The following is a 15,868-nucleotide window of genomic DNA, read 5'->3' as shown; positions in this document are numbered from 1 at the left end:
GCAAGAAAAAGCATGTGAACCCTTATGAATTACCTGGACTTCTGCATAAATTAGTCATAGAATTTGATCTGATCTTCATCTAAGTCACAACAATAGACAAACACAGTCTGTTTAAACTAATAACACACAAACAATTAAGTTTTCTTGTCTTTATTGAACACACCATGTAAATATTCACGGTGCCGGGTGGAAAAAGTATGTGAACTCTTGGATTTAATACTCAACCAAACATTTTCTGTAGTTGTGGATCAGACCTGCGCAACGGTCATGAAGAATTTTGGACCATTCCTCTTTACAAAACTGTTTCAGTTCATATTCTTGGGATGTCTGGTGTTAACCGCTCTCTTGAGGTCATGCCACAGCATCTCAATTGTTTTGAGGTCAGGACTGACTGGGCCACTTCAGAAGATGTATTTTCTTCTATTGAAGCCATTTTGTTGTTTTTTTACTTCTGTGTTTTGGGTTGTTGTCCTCTTGCATCACCTAACTTCTGTTGAGCTTCAATTGGCGGACAGGTAGCCTTACATTCTCCTGCAAAATTTCTTGATAAACTTGGGAATTCATTTTTCCGTCGACGATAGCAAGCTGTCCAGGCCCTGAGGCAGAAAAGCAGCTCCAAACCATGACGCTCCTTCCACCATACTTTACAGTTGGGATGAGGTTTTGATGTTGGTGTGCTGTGCCTTTTTTTTTCTCCACACATAGTGTTTTGTGTTCTTTCCAAACAACTCAACTTAAGTTTCATCTGTCCACAAAGTATTTTTCCAGTAGCGCTGTGGAATATCCAGATGCTTTTTTGCGAACTTCAGACATGCAGCAATGTTTTTTTTGGCAGCAGTGGCTTCTTCCGTGGTGTCCCATGAACATTCTTGTTTAGTGTTTTACGTATCGTAGTCTTGTCAACAGAGATGTTGTCAACCGTGCTGACCTTTCACCATTTATAGACAACTTGTCTTACTGATAAACTGACTAATGAACATCGAGGCTTTTAGAGATACTTTTCCCTTTCCAGCTTTATGCAAGTCAGCAATTCTTAATCTTGGGTTTTCTGAGATCTCTTTTGCTCGAGGCATGGTTCACATCAGGCAATGCTTCTTGTGAATAGAAAACTCACAAAATTTGAGTTTTCTTTTTTATATAGGGCAGGGCAGCTCTAACCAACATCTCCAATCTCGTCTCAATGATTGTACTCCAGGGTAGCTGACTCCTGACTCCAATCGGGGGTTCACATACTTTTTCCAACCTACACTGTGAATGTTTAAATGATGTATTCAATATAGACAAAATAAATACAATAATTTTTGTGTTATTAGTTTGAGCAGACTGTGTTTGCCTGCTGTTGTGATTTAGATGAAGATCACGTCTAATTTTATGACCAATTTATGCTGAAATTCAGATAAGGTTTCACATACTTTTTTCTTTACACTGTATTTATTAAAGCCCTTTTTACATCAGCCGATATCACAAAGGCAGATGTAGAAGCACAGTGGCTAGGAAAAACTCTTTAGAAAGGCAGGAACCTAGGAAGAAACCTAGAGAGGAACCAGGCTCTGAGGGGTGGCCAGTTCTCTTCTGGCTGTGCCGGGTTGAGATTTGAACAGTACATGGCCAAGATGTTCAAACGTTCATAGATGACCAGCAGGGTCAAGTAATAATAATCACAGTGGTTGTCGAGGGTGCAACAGGTCAGTACCTCAGGAGTAAATGTCAGTTGGCATTTCATAGTCGAGCATTCAGAGTTAGAGACAGCAGGTGCGGGAGAGAGAGAGAGTCAAAAACAGCAGGTCCGTTACAAGGTAGTATGTCCGGTGAACATGTCAGGGTTCCATAGCTGCAGGCAGAACAGTTGAAACTGGAGAAGCAGCACAACCAGGTGGACTGGCGACAGCAAGGAGTCATCAGGCCAGGTAGTCCTGAGGCATGGTCCTAGGGCTCAGGTTCTCCGGGAGGGAGAGGGAGGGAGGGAGAGAATTAGAGGGACCATACTTAAATTCACACAGGACACCAGATAAGACAGGAGAAATACTCCAGATATAACAGACTGACTCTAGCCCCCTGACGCAAACTATTGCAGCATAAATACTGGAGGCTTTATAGAATCATAAGCTTGAGTCATTTGCTACAGTTGCCTCTCGTTTTCTTTGATTGTTATAAAAAGTTGGCGTGAGGCCGGTGTCGTGGCAATTTCCTGTATTACCAAATGAGGAGAGTTACAAACCACACACCAGTCAGAGTTATACTTAAACTTCATCTTTAATAATATGAGCTTTACAATAGCCCTTTGACTCTCAGATCAATTCAGTGTCTATAATGAATTATGAGAATCCCTACAGTAGAATACAAAGGTCTTTTATAGCCAAGATACACCCCTCTCAACTTGCATGATAAACCACAGATATTAGGAACAGTTCACAAAGAAAGACTTTTAATTGAGAGAGGAGTATCCCATAGCCAGATAGCATTCACTATCAGTTATCATTCTGTTTGGTCTCTAAGACGAGGTTCTAATCTCGTTCCTGGTACTTCATAGTACAAAAACACCAACTCATCCAATGGCATAACTCAATTGTCAACTCTAGATACTCCCATCTCAAGTAAACCCCCTCTTGACCCCACTCCTGGACAAGCTCACTGAGGGGAGTGACTTGCGCACAGACATTGTGGAGCCAAGTAATTGGTCCCCCCTTAATCATGCCATCCCTTCACATGGTTTAACAGAAACATTCACATATGAAGACAATGTTCCATCCTGTCCTCTTCCCATTCTGATATTCTGCATAGCACCAGAGACATGTAAAAGACAAGCCTTACCTCTCCCCTCTCTGGGCCCCAAATGACTGAGCCCCAGCTTAGAAAAAAAGTGGAACTGCCAACACTATAGTCCACTAGAGTCCAAGTATCTCACATAAGCATATCATGTAAATAAAACATCTTATTTATCTATGTTACCCAACTAATTCTGATTCATCCGCCACACCGGGTTGGCGTTTTTAACACAGACCAAACCAACTCCATTCCCCTTGTTTTGTTTAGTCTTCATTCTCTGTCTTGGTCTGTAGTTTTCTCTCTGTTGATACAATCGGCTAGCCAGACTGACGCTAACACTAAAACACAGCAGCTTTGAAATGAGAGACTACAGTAGCTCAGTAGGAATAATCTCCACTTTCCAGCACCACTGCTATCTGTAGCAGTGGCAGTTATAGTATTTGATTTGACATTCTCTTTTTCTTCTGGGTTTTATTAAGCATTAGTCAAGGCTAGTCTATTTATAGCCTGCGACCCAATGTAATCAATGGAAATGACATACGAGAAGTTTTTGAGCCATATCAAACCGTGAGGGGGATGTGTGTTTTACTCCGTTGCAAGCTGTAATAGCTGGATCAATGAACTATTACCCCTAGAGTATAGACATCCATCACCGTGATGGCCCTTCATGTCCCAGTATAGAACAACTCTGGGGATGACCTGCAACTCACTGAAGGGACAGTTGGAGGCGTTGAGTTGTCTTCTAAACAAACTGGTTGGTTTTAGCTTTTGCCATATTTTCTTCTGATTAAGGTTCACCTCTGGTGAACGGCCAGTTAATCTTTTTAATTACATTTACATTTTTTATTTTACCTTTATTTAACTAGGCAAGTCAGTTAAGAACAAATGTTTATTTACAATGACGGCCTAGGAACAGTGGGTTAACTGGTCTAGGAACAGTGGGTTAACTGGTCTAGGAACAGTGGGTTAAGTGGGTTGTTCAGGGGCAGAACGACAGATTTCTTTTACCTTGTCAGCTCGGGGATTCGATCTTGCAACCTTTTAATCTACTCTGTCATCCATTTACTTCCATCAGCCGAACAGTCACTTCAATGACTGCAATGGACGCTTGTTTTCTCAAAAACTGTCTCTTCTGCTTCCACAGGCGATGGCATGCCAAAGGAAAGCAGCCCGTTCATTAACAACACAGACCACGACAAAGGGAATCTATATGATGGGAAGAACATGGCCCTCTTCGAGGTAACTGTCAACATCCAATAACGTTATCTGTGGTATATTTAATGACCTTTGACATAGGCCTTTGACTATAAGGCTGTTGATTAGGGATTCAATGATAAACGTGAAGACGGGGGCTTTCCCTCTTTCATACTCATCCGGTTTTCAAAGGCACTGTCTAATGCCATTTGGCGGCCCTAACCTCTCTGTGCTAGCGAACCCTTATACCAAATCCTATGAATCATGGGAATTATGGACTGTGAAATCCAGATCTACTTCTCTACTATAATTCACTTCAGCAAAAGTATTCCAATCTACTTTGATTTGTGTACAATGTCTAAATTCCTCTTGATGGTTTCACCCACCACTCCGGTTATCAGGTTATTTCTCTGACGTGTAGAGAGCATGCCAAGATGTGTTATGATACTTTTTGTGTTATGTTGTTTTTGTTTTTGTTGTTTTTTCACAGGAAGAGATGGACAGCAACCCCATGGTGTCCTCGCTGCTCAACAAGTTGGCCAACTACACCAACCTCACCCAAGGGGTCAAAGAGCACGAGGAGGCAGACGATGACGAGGGGCCAGCCAGGAGTAAGAAACCAGTCAAGGTGAGCCTGTTGTCTCCACAGTGTGTGGACAATAAAGTTTTTCAATTCCAGATACACTTTTAGTGACACAAGCCACTTCTAAGCACAACAGACTCCTACGGTCTGATATTGGTGATAATGACAAGGCAAATGTAATCCTCTCAACGTGTGGGAGTTCCCAAGTATGGAGGAAACGGCTTTGCTTAGACTGTCGGTATATAGGACATCTCATTGTTTCCAGGTTATAAAATGTCTTCACTTGGTTAGTGTATCCCATCATACATATTTACTGTTGATTAATGGTGCCTTTTTTTTTAAAGTTCTGAATAAATAATTCCAGAACAGGGTCTTTGACCAGAGAAAACATTCAGTGTGAAGCACAAAGGACATGTAAACATGCTCACTTTGTTTGTCTGCGTGAGCTACAGTGTGATTGATCATTGTTGACTTTATAATTTTTATGCTTCAAACAAGCCAACACGCCCTCCCCTAAAGGCTCCACCACGCCCTCCCCTAAAGGCTCCACCACGCCCTCCCCTAAAGGCTCCACCACGCCCTCCCCTAAAGCCTCCACCACGCCCTCCCCTAAAGGCTCCACCACACCCTCCCCTAAAGCCTCCACCACACCCTCCCCTAAAGGCTCCACCACACCCTCCCCTAAAGCCTCCACCACACCCTCCCCTAAAGCCTCCACCACACCCTCCCCTAAAGGCTCCAACACACCTTCCCCTAAAGCCTCCACCACACCCTCCCCTAAAGCCTCCACCACACCCTCCCCTAAAGCCTCCATCACGCCCTCCACCACGCCCTCCCCTAAAGCCTCCACCACACCCTCCCCTAAAGGCTCCACCACACCCTCCCCTAAAGGCTCCACCACGCCCTCCCCTAAAGCCTCCACCACACCCTCCCCTAAAGCCTCCATCACGCCCTCCACCACGCCCTCCCCTAAAGCCTCCACCACACCCTCCCCTAAAGCCTCCATCACGCCCTCCACCACGCCCTCCCCTAAAGCCTCCACCACACCCTCCCCTAAAGGCTCCACCACGCCCTCCCCTAAAGCCTCCACCACACCCTCCCCTAAAGCCTCCACCACACCCTCCCCTAAAGCCTCCACCACACCCTCGCCTAAAGCCTCCACCACGCCCTCCCCTAAAGGCTCCACCACGCCCTTCCCTAAAGCCTCCACCACGCCCTCCCCTAAAGCCTCCACCACGCCCTCCCCTAAAGCCTCCACCACGCCCTCCCCTAAAGGCTCCACCACGCCCTCCCCTAAAGGCTCCACCACGCCCTCCCCTAAAGCCTCCACCACGCCCTCCCCTAAAGCCTCCACCACGCCCTCCCCTAAAGCCTCCACCACGCCCTCCCCTAAAGGCTCCACCACACCCTCCCCTAAAGGCTCCACCACACCCTCCCCTAAAGGCTCCACCACACCCTCCCCTAAAGGCTCCACCACACCCTCCCCTAAAGGCTCCACCACGCCCTCCCCTAAAGCCTCCACCACGCCCTCCCCTAAAGCCTCCACCACGCCCTCCCCTAAAGCCTCCACCACGCCCTCCCCTAAAGCCTCCACCACGCCCACCCCTAAAGCCTCCACCACGCCCTCCCCTAAAGCCTCCACCACGCCCTCCCCTAAAGCCTCCACCACGCCCTCTCCTAAAGGCTCCACCACGCCCTCCCCTAAAGGCTCCACCACGCCCTCCCCTAAAGGCTCCACCACACCCTCCCCTAAAGCCTCCACCACCACACCCTCCCCTAAAGCCTCCACCACCACACCCTCCCCTAAAGCCTCCACCACCACACCCTCCCATAAAGCCTCCACCACCACACCCTCCCCTAAAGCCTCCACCACCACGCCCTCCCCTAAAGGCTCCACCACCACGCCCTCCCCTAAAGGCTCCACCACCACGCCCTCCCCTAAAGGCTCCACCACCACGCCCTCCCCTAAAGGCTCTACCACGCCCTCCCCTAAAGGCTCCACCACGCCCTCCCCTAAAGGCTCCACCACGCCCTCCCCTAAAGGCTCTACCACGCCCTCCCCTAAAGGCTCCACCACGCCCTCCCCTAAAGGCTCCACCACACCCTCCCCTAAAGGCTCCACCACACCCTCCCCTAAAGGCTCCACCACCACACCCTCCCCTAAAGCCTCCACCACCACACCCTCCCCTAAAGCCTCCACCACCACACCCTCCCCTAAAGCCTCCACCACCACACCCTCCCCTAAAGCCTCCACCACCACACCCTCCCCTAAAGCCTCCACCACCACACCCTCCCCTAAAGCCTCCACCACCACACCCTCCCCTAAAGCCTCCAACACACCCTCCCCTAAAGGCTCCACCACCACACCCTCCCCTAAAGGCTCCACCACCACACCCTCCCCTAAAGGCTCCACCACCATACCCTCCCCTAAAGGCTCCACCACCACACCCTCCCCTAAAGGCTCCACCACCACACCCTCCCCTAAAGGCTCCACCACCACACCCTCCCCTAAAGGCTCCACCACCACACCCTCCCCTAAAGCCTCCACCACCACACCCTCCCCTAAAGCCTCCACCACACCCTCCCCTAAAGGCTCCACCACACCCTCCCCTAAAGGCTCCAACACACCCTCCCCTAAAGGCTCCACCACGCCCTCCCCTAAAGGCTCCACCACGCCTTCCCCTAAAGGCTCCACCACGCCCTCCCCTAAAGGCTCCACCACGCCCTCCCCTAAAGGCTCCACCACGCCCTCCCCTAAAGGCTCCAACACGCCCTCCCCTAAAGCCTCCACCACGCCCTCCCCTAAAGCCTCCACCACCACGCCCTCCCCTAAAGCCTCCACCACCACGCCCTCCCCTAAAGCCTCCACCACCACGCCCTCCCCTAAAGCCTCCACCACCACGCCCTCCCCTAAAGCCTCCACCACCACGCCCTCCCCTAAAGCCTCCACCACCACACCCTCCCCTAAAGCCTCCACCACCACACCGTCCCCTAAAGCCTCCACCACGCCCTCCCCTAAAGCCTCCACCACGCCCTCCCCTAAAGCCTCCACCACGCCCTCCCCTAAAGCCACCACCACGCCCTCCCCTAAAGCCACCACCACGCCCTCCCCTAAAGCCACCACCACGCCCTCCACCACCACGCCCTCCCCTAAAGCCTCCACCACCACGCCCTCCCCTAAAGCCTCCACCACCACGCCCTCCCCTAAAGCCTCCACCACCACACCCTCCCCTAAAGCCTCCACCACCAATCCGTCCCCTAAAGCCACCACCACCAATCCGTCCCCTAAAGCCTCCACCACGCCCTCCCCTAAAGCCTCCACCACGCCGTCCCCTAAAGCCTCCACCACGCCCTCCCCTAAAGGCTCCACCACGCCCTCCCCTAAAGGCTCCACCACACCCTCCCCTAAAGGCTCCACCACACCCTCCCCTAAAGCCTCCACCACACCCTCCCCTAAAGGCTCCACCACACCCTCCCCTAAAGCCTCCACCACCACTCCCTCCCCTAAAGCCTCCACCACACCCTCCCCTAAAGCCTCCACCACCACTCCCTCCCCTAAAGCCTCCACCACGCCCTCCCCTAAAGCCTCCACCACGCCCTCCCCTAAAGCCTCCACCACGCCCTCCCCTAAAGCCTCCACCACGCCCTCCCCTAAAGCCTCCACCACCACGCCCTCCCCTAAAGCCTCCACCACCACGCCCTCCCCTAAAGCCTCCACCACCACGCCCTCCCCTAAAGCCTCCACCACCACGCCCTCCCCTAAAGCCTCCACCACCACACCCTCCCCTAAAGCCTCCACCACCACACCCTCCCCTAAAGCCTCCACCACCACACCCTCCCCTAAAGCCTCCACCACCACACCCTCCCCTAAAGCCTCCACCACCACACCCTCCCCTAAAGCCTCCACCACCACACCCTCCCCTAAAGCCTCCACCACCACACCCTCCCCTAAATCCTCCACCACCACGCCCTCCCCTAAATCCTCCACCACCACGCCCTCCCCTAAAGCCTCCACCACCACGCCCTCCCCTAAAGCCTCCACCACCACGCCCTCCCCTAAAGCCTCCACCACCACGCCGTCCCCTAAAGCCTCCACCACCACGCCGTCCCCTAAAGCCTCCACCATCACGCCGTCCCCTAAAGCCTCCATCACCACGCCGTCCCCTAAAGCCTCCATCACCACGCCGTCCCCTAAAGCCTCCATCACCACGCCGTCCCCTAAAGCCTCCATCACCACGCCGTCCCCTAAAGCCTCCATCACCACGCCGTCCCCTAAAGCCTCCATCACCACGCCGTCCCCTAAAGCCTCCATCACCACGCCGTCCCCTAAAGCCTCCATCACCACGCCGTCCCCTAAAGCCTCCATCACCACGCCGTCCCCTAAAGCCTCCATCACCACGCCGTCCCCTAAAGCCTCCATCACCACGCCGTCCCCTAAAGCCTCCATCACCACGCCGTCCCCTAAAGCCTCCATCACCACGCCGTCCCCTAAAGCCTCCATCACCACGCCGTCCCCTAAAGCCTCCATCACCACGCCGTCCCCTAAAGCCTCCATCACCACGCCGTCCCCTAAAGCCTCCATCACCACGCCGTCCCCTAAAGCCTCCATCACCACGCCGTCCCCTAAAGCCTCCATCACCACGCCGTCCCCTAAAGCCTCCATCACCACGCCGTCCCCTAAAGCCTCCATCACCACACCGTCCCCTAAAGCCTCCACCACCACACCGTCCCCTAAAGCCTCCACCACCACACCGTCCCCTAAAGCCTCCACCACCACAGCAAGAAGTGAATGCAGGTGTGTGTCTGAAATGTATCTGTATTCGTACCCCACCAGAGTTCTACATGGGATAGGGTGCCAGGTCTGGGTGTTGTGCAATAGGCCAAGCAGAGTACCTCTTCTTGAGAAAGTGTGATAGTTGAAGGGTCCTGTGTGGTCCTTGGGATGAAAGCATAATTGATAATCATTCATGCAATCTTTTTTTCCTACTGGGCTGAATTTATTTGCTGTTCAGTTGCTTTATCTGATGCTGTTAATCAGGTGCTGTCCTTTTTTAAGAACAGAAGGCCTCATTCTCTTACATGTGTCGGACATACAACCCAGTCCTTTATACCTCTGTTCCTACAGTTCCAGCCTGGAGAAAACTTTTATTAAGATGTTGTTGTCCTACCCCAGTTTTGTTGCTTAAAATCCAAAGGAAATACCCACAGTCCATCATTGTTCTCCAAGTGGTGCGTCAATTCCACTGTAACCACAAACCCTTTCCTATGCCAGTTGCCCCATCACATTTTCTGCACGGAGACCGGATGGGCAACTCCAATTGGTCTCCGAGTGCTAAGGATGGCTCAAAGGGGGAAAAGTTGACACCTCTTTCCTGTCCTCCCCTCTCAGACCACGATCAGTGGAACTTTCCTTTGGGTTTAGATTGACAGATGGTCAGAAAGGTAGCTACTACTTTGGACAAATAGGGGTTGGTACTCTATTGGGCCAATTTTAACAATTGTGGTGCCCCCTTTTTTGAGCTGTTGTGAAACGTCCCTTTTGATGGAATGTACCTGTGAGGGTGATGCCTGTGATCAAATGTCTTGAAAGTTCCATCACGGTACAGGGTGGGCCTGTTAGCTTCACTGTACATTTGTTGGAGTATCTGTGGTGGATTTGGGATGCCTTGCACTTCAGGTTTAATTCTAAAAGTCAATTTTCCAGCACTCTGAAATGTTACAGTTACTTTGAGGTTAAAGTACAAACTGTCAGCTTTAATTTGAGGGTATTTCCATCCATGTCAGCTGAACCATTTAAATATTGCAGCACTTGTTGTACATAGTCCCCCCCATTTTAGGGGACCAAAAGTATTGGGACAAATTCACTTATGTGTATTAAAGTAGTAAAAAGTCAAGTAGTTGGTCCCATATCCATATGACACAATGACTAACTATGTCAAGCGTGTGTCTCTACAATTTTGTTGGATGCACTTGTTTGTTTTGGTTGTGTTGCCATTTTATTTTGTGCCCAATAGAATTGAATTGTGTATATAATATATTGAGACACTTTTATTGTAAATAAGAATAGAACGTGTAAGATTAGAATGTGAGAAAGTTACAGATGCACAAATATCATACCCCCAAGACATGCTAACCTCTCACCATTACAATAACTGGGGAGGTTAGCATTTTATATCATATCCCCAAGACATGCTAACCTCTCACCATTACAATAACAGGGGAGGTTAGCATTTTATATTTTATTTTATTTTATTTTATTTCACGTTTATTTAACCAGGTAGGCTAGTTGAGAACAAGTTCTCATTTGCAACTGCGACCTGGCCAAGATAAAGCATAGCAGTGTGAACAGACAACAACACAGAGTTACACATGGAGTAAACAATAAACAAGTCAATAACATGGTAGAAAAAAGAGAATCTATATACAATGTGTGCAAAAGGCATGAGGTAGGCAATAAATCGAATAATTACAATTTAGCAGATTAACACTGGAGTGATAAATCATCAGATGATCATGTGCAAGAAGAGATACTGGTGTGCAAAAGAGCAGAAAAGTAAATAAATAAAAGCAGTATGGGGGGTGAGGTAGGTAAATTGGGTGGGTAGTTTACAGATGGACTATGTACAGCTGCAGCGATCGGTTAGCTGCTCGGATAGCAGATTTTTAAAGTTGTTGAGGGAGATTAAAGTCTCCAACTTCAGAGATTTTTGCAATTCGTTCCAGTCGCAGGCAGCAGAGAACTGGAAGGAAAGGCGTCCAAATGAGGTTTTGGCTTTAGGGATGATCAGTGAGATACACCTGCTGGAGCGCGTGCTACGGGTGGGTGTAGCCATCGTGACCAGTGAACTGAGATAAGGCGGCACTTTACCTAGCATAGCCTTGTAGATGACCTGGAGCCAGTGGGTCTGACGACGAACATGTAGCGAGGGCCAGCCGACTAGGGCATACAGGTCGCAGTGGTGGGTCGTATAAGGTGCTTTAGTAACAAAACGGATGGCACTGTGATAAACTGCATCCAGTTTGCTGAGTAGAGTATTGGAAGCTATTTTGTAGATGACATCGCCGAAGTCGAGGATCGGTAGGATAGTCAGTTTTACTAGGGTAAGTTTGGCGGCGTGAGTGAAGGAGGCTTTGTTCCGGAATAGAAAGCCGACTCTAGATTTGATTTTGGATTGGAGATGTTTGATATGAGTCTGGAAGGAGAGTTTGCAGTCTAGCCAGACACCTAGGTACTTATAGATGTCCACATATTCTAGGTTGGAACCGTCCAGGGTGGTGATGCTAGTCGGGCTTGCGGGTGCAGGCAGCGAACGGTTGAAAAGCATGCATTTGGTTTTACTAGCGTTTAAGAGCAGTTGGAGGCCACGGAAGGAGTGTTGTATGGAATTGAAGCTCGTTTGGAGGTTAGATAGCACAGTGTCCAGGGAAGGGCCGGAAGTATACAGAATGGTGTCGTCTGCGTAGAGGTGGATCAGGGAATCGCCCGCAGCAAGAGCAACATCATTGATGTATACAGAGAAAAGAGTCGGCCCGAGAATTGAACCCTGTGGTACCCCAATAGAGACTGCCAGAGGACCGGACAACATGCCCTCCGATTTGACACACTGAACTCTGTCTGCAAAGTAGTTGGTGAACCAGGCAAGGCAGTCATTAGAAAAACCGAGGCTATTGAGTCTGCCGATAAGAATATGGTGATTGACAGAGTCGAAAGCCTTGGCCAGGTCGATGAAGACGGCTGCACAGTAATGTCTTTTATCGATGGCGGTTATGATATCGTTTAGTACCTTGAGCGTGGCTGAGGTGCACCCGTGACCGGCTCGGAAACCGGATTGCACAGCGGAGAAGGTACGGTGGGATTCGAGATGGTCAGTGATCTGTTTGTTGACTTGGCTTTCGAAGACCTTAGCTAGGCAGGGCAGGATGGATATAGGTCTGTAACAGTTTGGGTCCAGGGTGTCTCCCCCTTTGAAGAGGGGGATGACAGCGGCAGCTTTCCAATCCTTGGGGATCTCAGATGATACGAAGGAGAGGTTGAACAGGCTGGTAATAGGGGGTGCGACAATGGCGGCGGACAGTTTCAGAAATAGGGGGTCCAGATTGTCAAGCCCAGCTGATTTGTATGGGTCCAGGTTTTCCAGCTCTTTCAGAACATCTGCTATCTGGATATGGGTAAAGGAGAAGCTGGGGAGGCTTGGGTGAGTAGCAGCGGGGTGGGGGGGCGGGGCTGTTGGCCAAGGTTGGAGTCGCCAGGTGGAAGGCATGGCCAGCCATTGAGAAATGTTTGTTGAAGTTTTCGATTATCACGGACTTATCAGTGGTGACCGTGTTATCTAGCCTCAGTGCAGTGGGCAGCTGGGAGGAGGTGCTCTTGTTTTCCATGGACTTTACAGTATCCCAGAACTTTTTGGAGTTAGAGCTACAGAATGCAAATTTCTGCTTGAAAAAGCTGGCCTTTGCTTTCCTGACTGACTGTGTGTATTGGTTCCTGACTTCCCTGAACAGTTGCATATCGCGGGGGCTCTTCGATGCTATTGCAGTTCGCCACAGGATGTTTTTGTGCTGGTCGAGGGCAGTCAGGTCTGGAGTGAACCAAGGGCTATATCTGTGGGGAGGTTAGCATTTTATATCATACCCCCAAGACATGCTAACCTCTCACCATTACAATAACTGGGGAGGTTAGCATTGTATAGCATACCCCCAAGACATGCTAACCTCTCACCATTACAATAACTGGGGAGGTTAGCATTTTATATCATACCCCCAAGACATGCTAACCTCTCACCATTACAATAACTGGGGAGGTTAGCATTTTATATCATACCCCCAAGACATGCTAACCTCTCACCATTACAATAACAGGGGAGGTTAGCATTTTATATTATACCCCCAAGACATGCTAACCTCTCACCATTACAATAACAGGAGAGGTTAGCATTTTATATCATACCCCCAAGACATGCTAACCTCTCACCATTACAATAACTGGGGAGGTTAGCATTTTATATCATAACCCCCAAGACATGCTAACCTCTCACCATTACAATAACAGGGGAGGTTAGCATTTTATATCATACCACCAAGACATGCTAACCTCTCACCATTACAATAACAGGGGAGGTTAGCATTTTATATCATACCACCAAGACATGCTAACCTCTCACCATTACAATAACAGGGGAGGTTAGTGGGTATGATATTTGTGCGTCTGTCTCACTCATCATTATTCATGATTCATTCAGGACTATCTGTAACCATGGTAGCATCCACATTTAATGGACAAAACACACAATGCCCCAATACATACTGTTCTTTGCAGCACTTTACCATATCACCGGGCAGTACTAAAGATGATATTAAACTAGAGCCTGCAGGACTTGTTTTGTCGACTGTGGGCCTAAAAAGGCCGGGACATCTCTTTATCACAGTCAGACCTCTCCCCATCTTTCCAACAATTGAATCAATACCATGACAATTTACAGTCTAAGTTGACACCAAGAAGTTCAGTCTCCTCAACTTTCTCAACAGCCACATAATTCATTACCAGATTCAGCTGAGGTCAAGAATGATTCATACCAAATACAATGCTTTTTAGTTCTAGATATGTTCAGGACTAGTTTATTACTAGCCACTCATTCCAAAACTGACTGCAACTTTGTTTAGGGTTACAAAAATAGAGTTAGCTGTGGTTACTGGCGTATAATGTTGACAATTAGCAGCGTACATAGACACACACATAGGCTTTGTTTAAAGCTTGTGGTAGATCATTAGTTAAAAAATAGAGAGCCGTAAACGGCCAAGAGAGGGACCAACAGTATTGGGACAAAGAGAGAGAGCTGCCTTGCAGAATACCACACTTTATGCTTTACATTAAAGTAGCTTGCATTAAAGAAAACTCTGTTCTATTAGACAGTTCAGAATTCACGATATGGCAGAGGTTGAAAAGCCACGACACATACGTTTTGCCAAAAACACACTATGTCCAATAATATCAAAGGTTGCACTGAAAGCTAACAGTACAGCTGCCACTATCTTATTATTATACATTTCTTTCAGCCAATCATCAGTAATTTGTGTCATGGCATTACATGTTGAGTGCCCTTCTCTAAAAGCATGCTGAAAGCCTGTTGTTAATGGTTCATGAAAAGAAACCTGTGTTCAACCTATAATGACTAATGAATCCATTTTTTTGTAAAAGCGTATGTTTGTGTAAAAAATATCCTTGTGTATTTTGTTCTAATAGGCAGTGGGTGGGGTGTTGGCTAGCCCAGCATCCTGAGCAATGTGATATTTAGGTGGTACACCATGGTGGTGGATGGGATTACCAACATACAGTGCATTCGGAAAGTATTCAGACCACTTCACTTTTTCCACATTTTGTTTGTTATTTTATTCTAAAATGGATTACGTTAAAAAAAATCCTCATCAAGCTACACACAATATCCCATTATAACAAAGCGCAAACAGGTTTTTTGAAATGTTAGCAAATGTATTACAAATAAAAGTATTTTCTCTGAATCGAAATTGAGCTCAGGTTCATCCTGTTTCCATTGATCATCCTTAAGATGTTTCTACAACTTGATTGGAGTCCAACTGTGGTATATTCAATTGATTGGACATGATTTGGAAAGGTACACACCTGTCTATATAAGGTCCCACTGTTGACAGTGCATGTCAGAGCAAAAACCAAGCCGTGAGGTCGAAGGAGACAGGATTGTGGAAGGGAACTAAAACATTTCTGCAGCATTGAAGGTCCCCAAGAACACTGTGGCCTCCATTCTGAAATGGAAGAAGTTTGGAGACTAGTCAGGATCGAGGGAAAGATGAACGCATCAAAGTACAGAGTGATTGTTGATGAAAACCTTCCAACAGGACAACAACCCCAAGCACACCGCTAAGACAATGCAAGAGTGGCTTCAGGACAAGTCTCTGAATGTCCTTGAGTGGCCCAGCCAGAGCCTGGACTTGAACCCGATCAAACATCTCTGGAGAGACCTGAATAAAGCTGTGCTGCAACACTCCTCTTCCAACCTGACAGAGTTTTAGAGGATCTTTAGAGAAGAATGGGAGAAACTCGCCAAATACAGGTGTGCCAATCTTGTAGCGTCATACCCAAGAAGACTCGAGGCTGCAACTGCTGCCAGAGGTTCTTCAACAAAGTACTGAGTAAAGGGTCTGAATACTTATGTAAATGTCACATTTCATTTTTTATATATACATTTCCCAAAATTAAACATTTCCCAATTTCCCAAAATTGTGTAGATTGATGAAGGGGGGAAAAACTATTTAATCAATTTTAGAATAAGGCTGTAACATAGCAAAATATGG

The 15,868-nt window shown here is 48.2% G+C and overlaps 1 protein-coding gene across 9 annotated transcripts in view; it reads left to right on the top strand.

Moving 5' to 3' along the window:
- Positions 1-15,868, top strand: part of LOC129823009 (solute carrier family 12 member 7-like) — a 121,585-nt gene that overhangs the window by 60,048 nt on the left and 45,669 nt on the right. For all 9 annotated transcript variants that reach the window (XR_008754552.1, XM_055881665.1, XM_055881663.1 and 6 more), the window contains 2 exons: positions 3,911-4,005; positions 4,451-4,588. Coding sequence is in view for 8 of the 9 variants with exons in the window: in XM_055881665.1 (XP_055737640.1) it covers positions 3,911-4,005; positions 4,451-4,588 (233 nt within the window). In the remaining variant the exon portion in view is untranslated. The remainder of the gene's footprint in view (positions 1-3,910; positions 4,006-4,450; positions 4,589-15,868) is intronic.

Source organism: Salvelinus fontinalis, chromosome 25, assembly GCF_029448725.1.
Source record: "Salvelinus fontinalis isolate EN_2023a chromosome 25, ASM2944872v1, whole genome shotgun sequence".
Classification (NCBI taxonomy): Eukaryota; Metazoa; Chordata; class Actinopteri; order Salmoniformes; family Salmonidae; genus Salvelinus; species Salvelinus fontinalis.
This window is presented reverse-complemented; position numbering and strand designations above follow the sequence as displayed.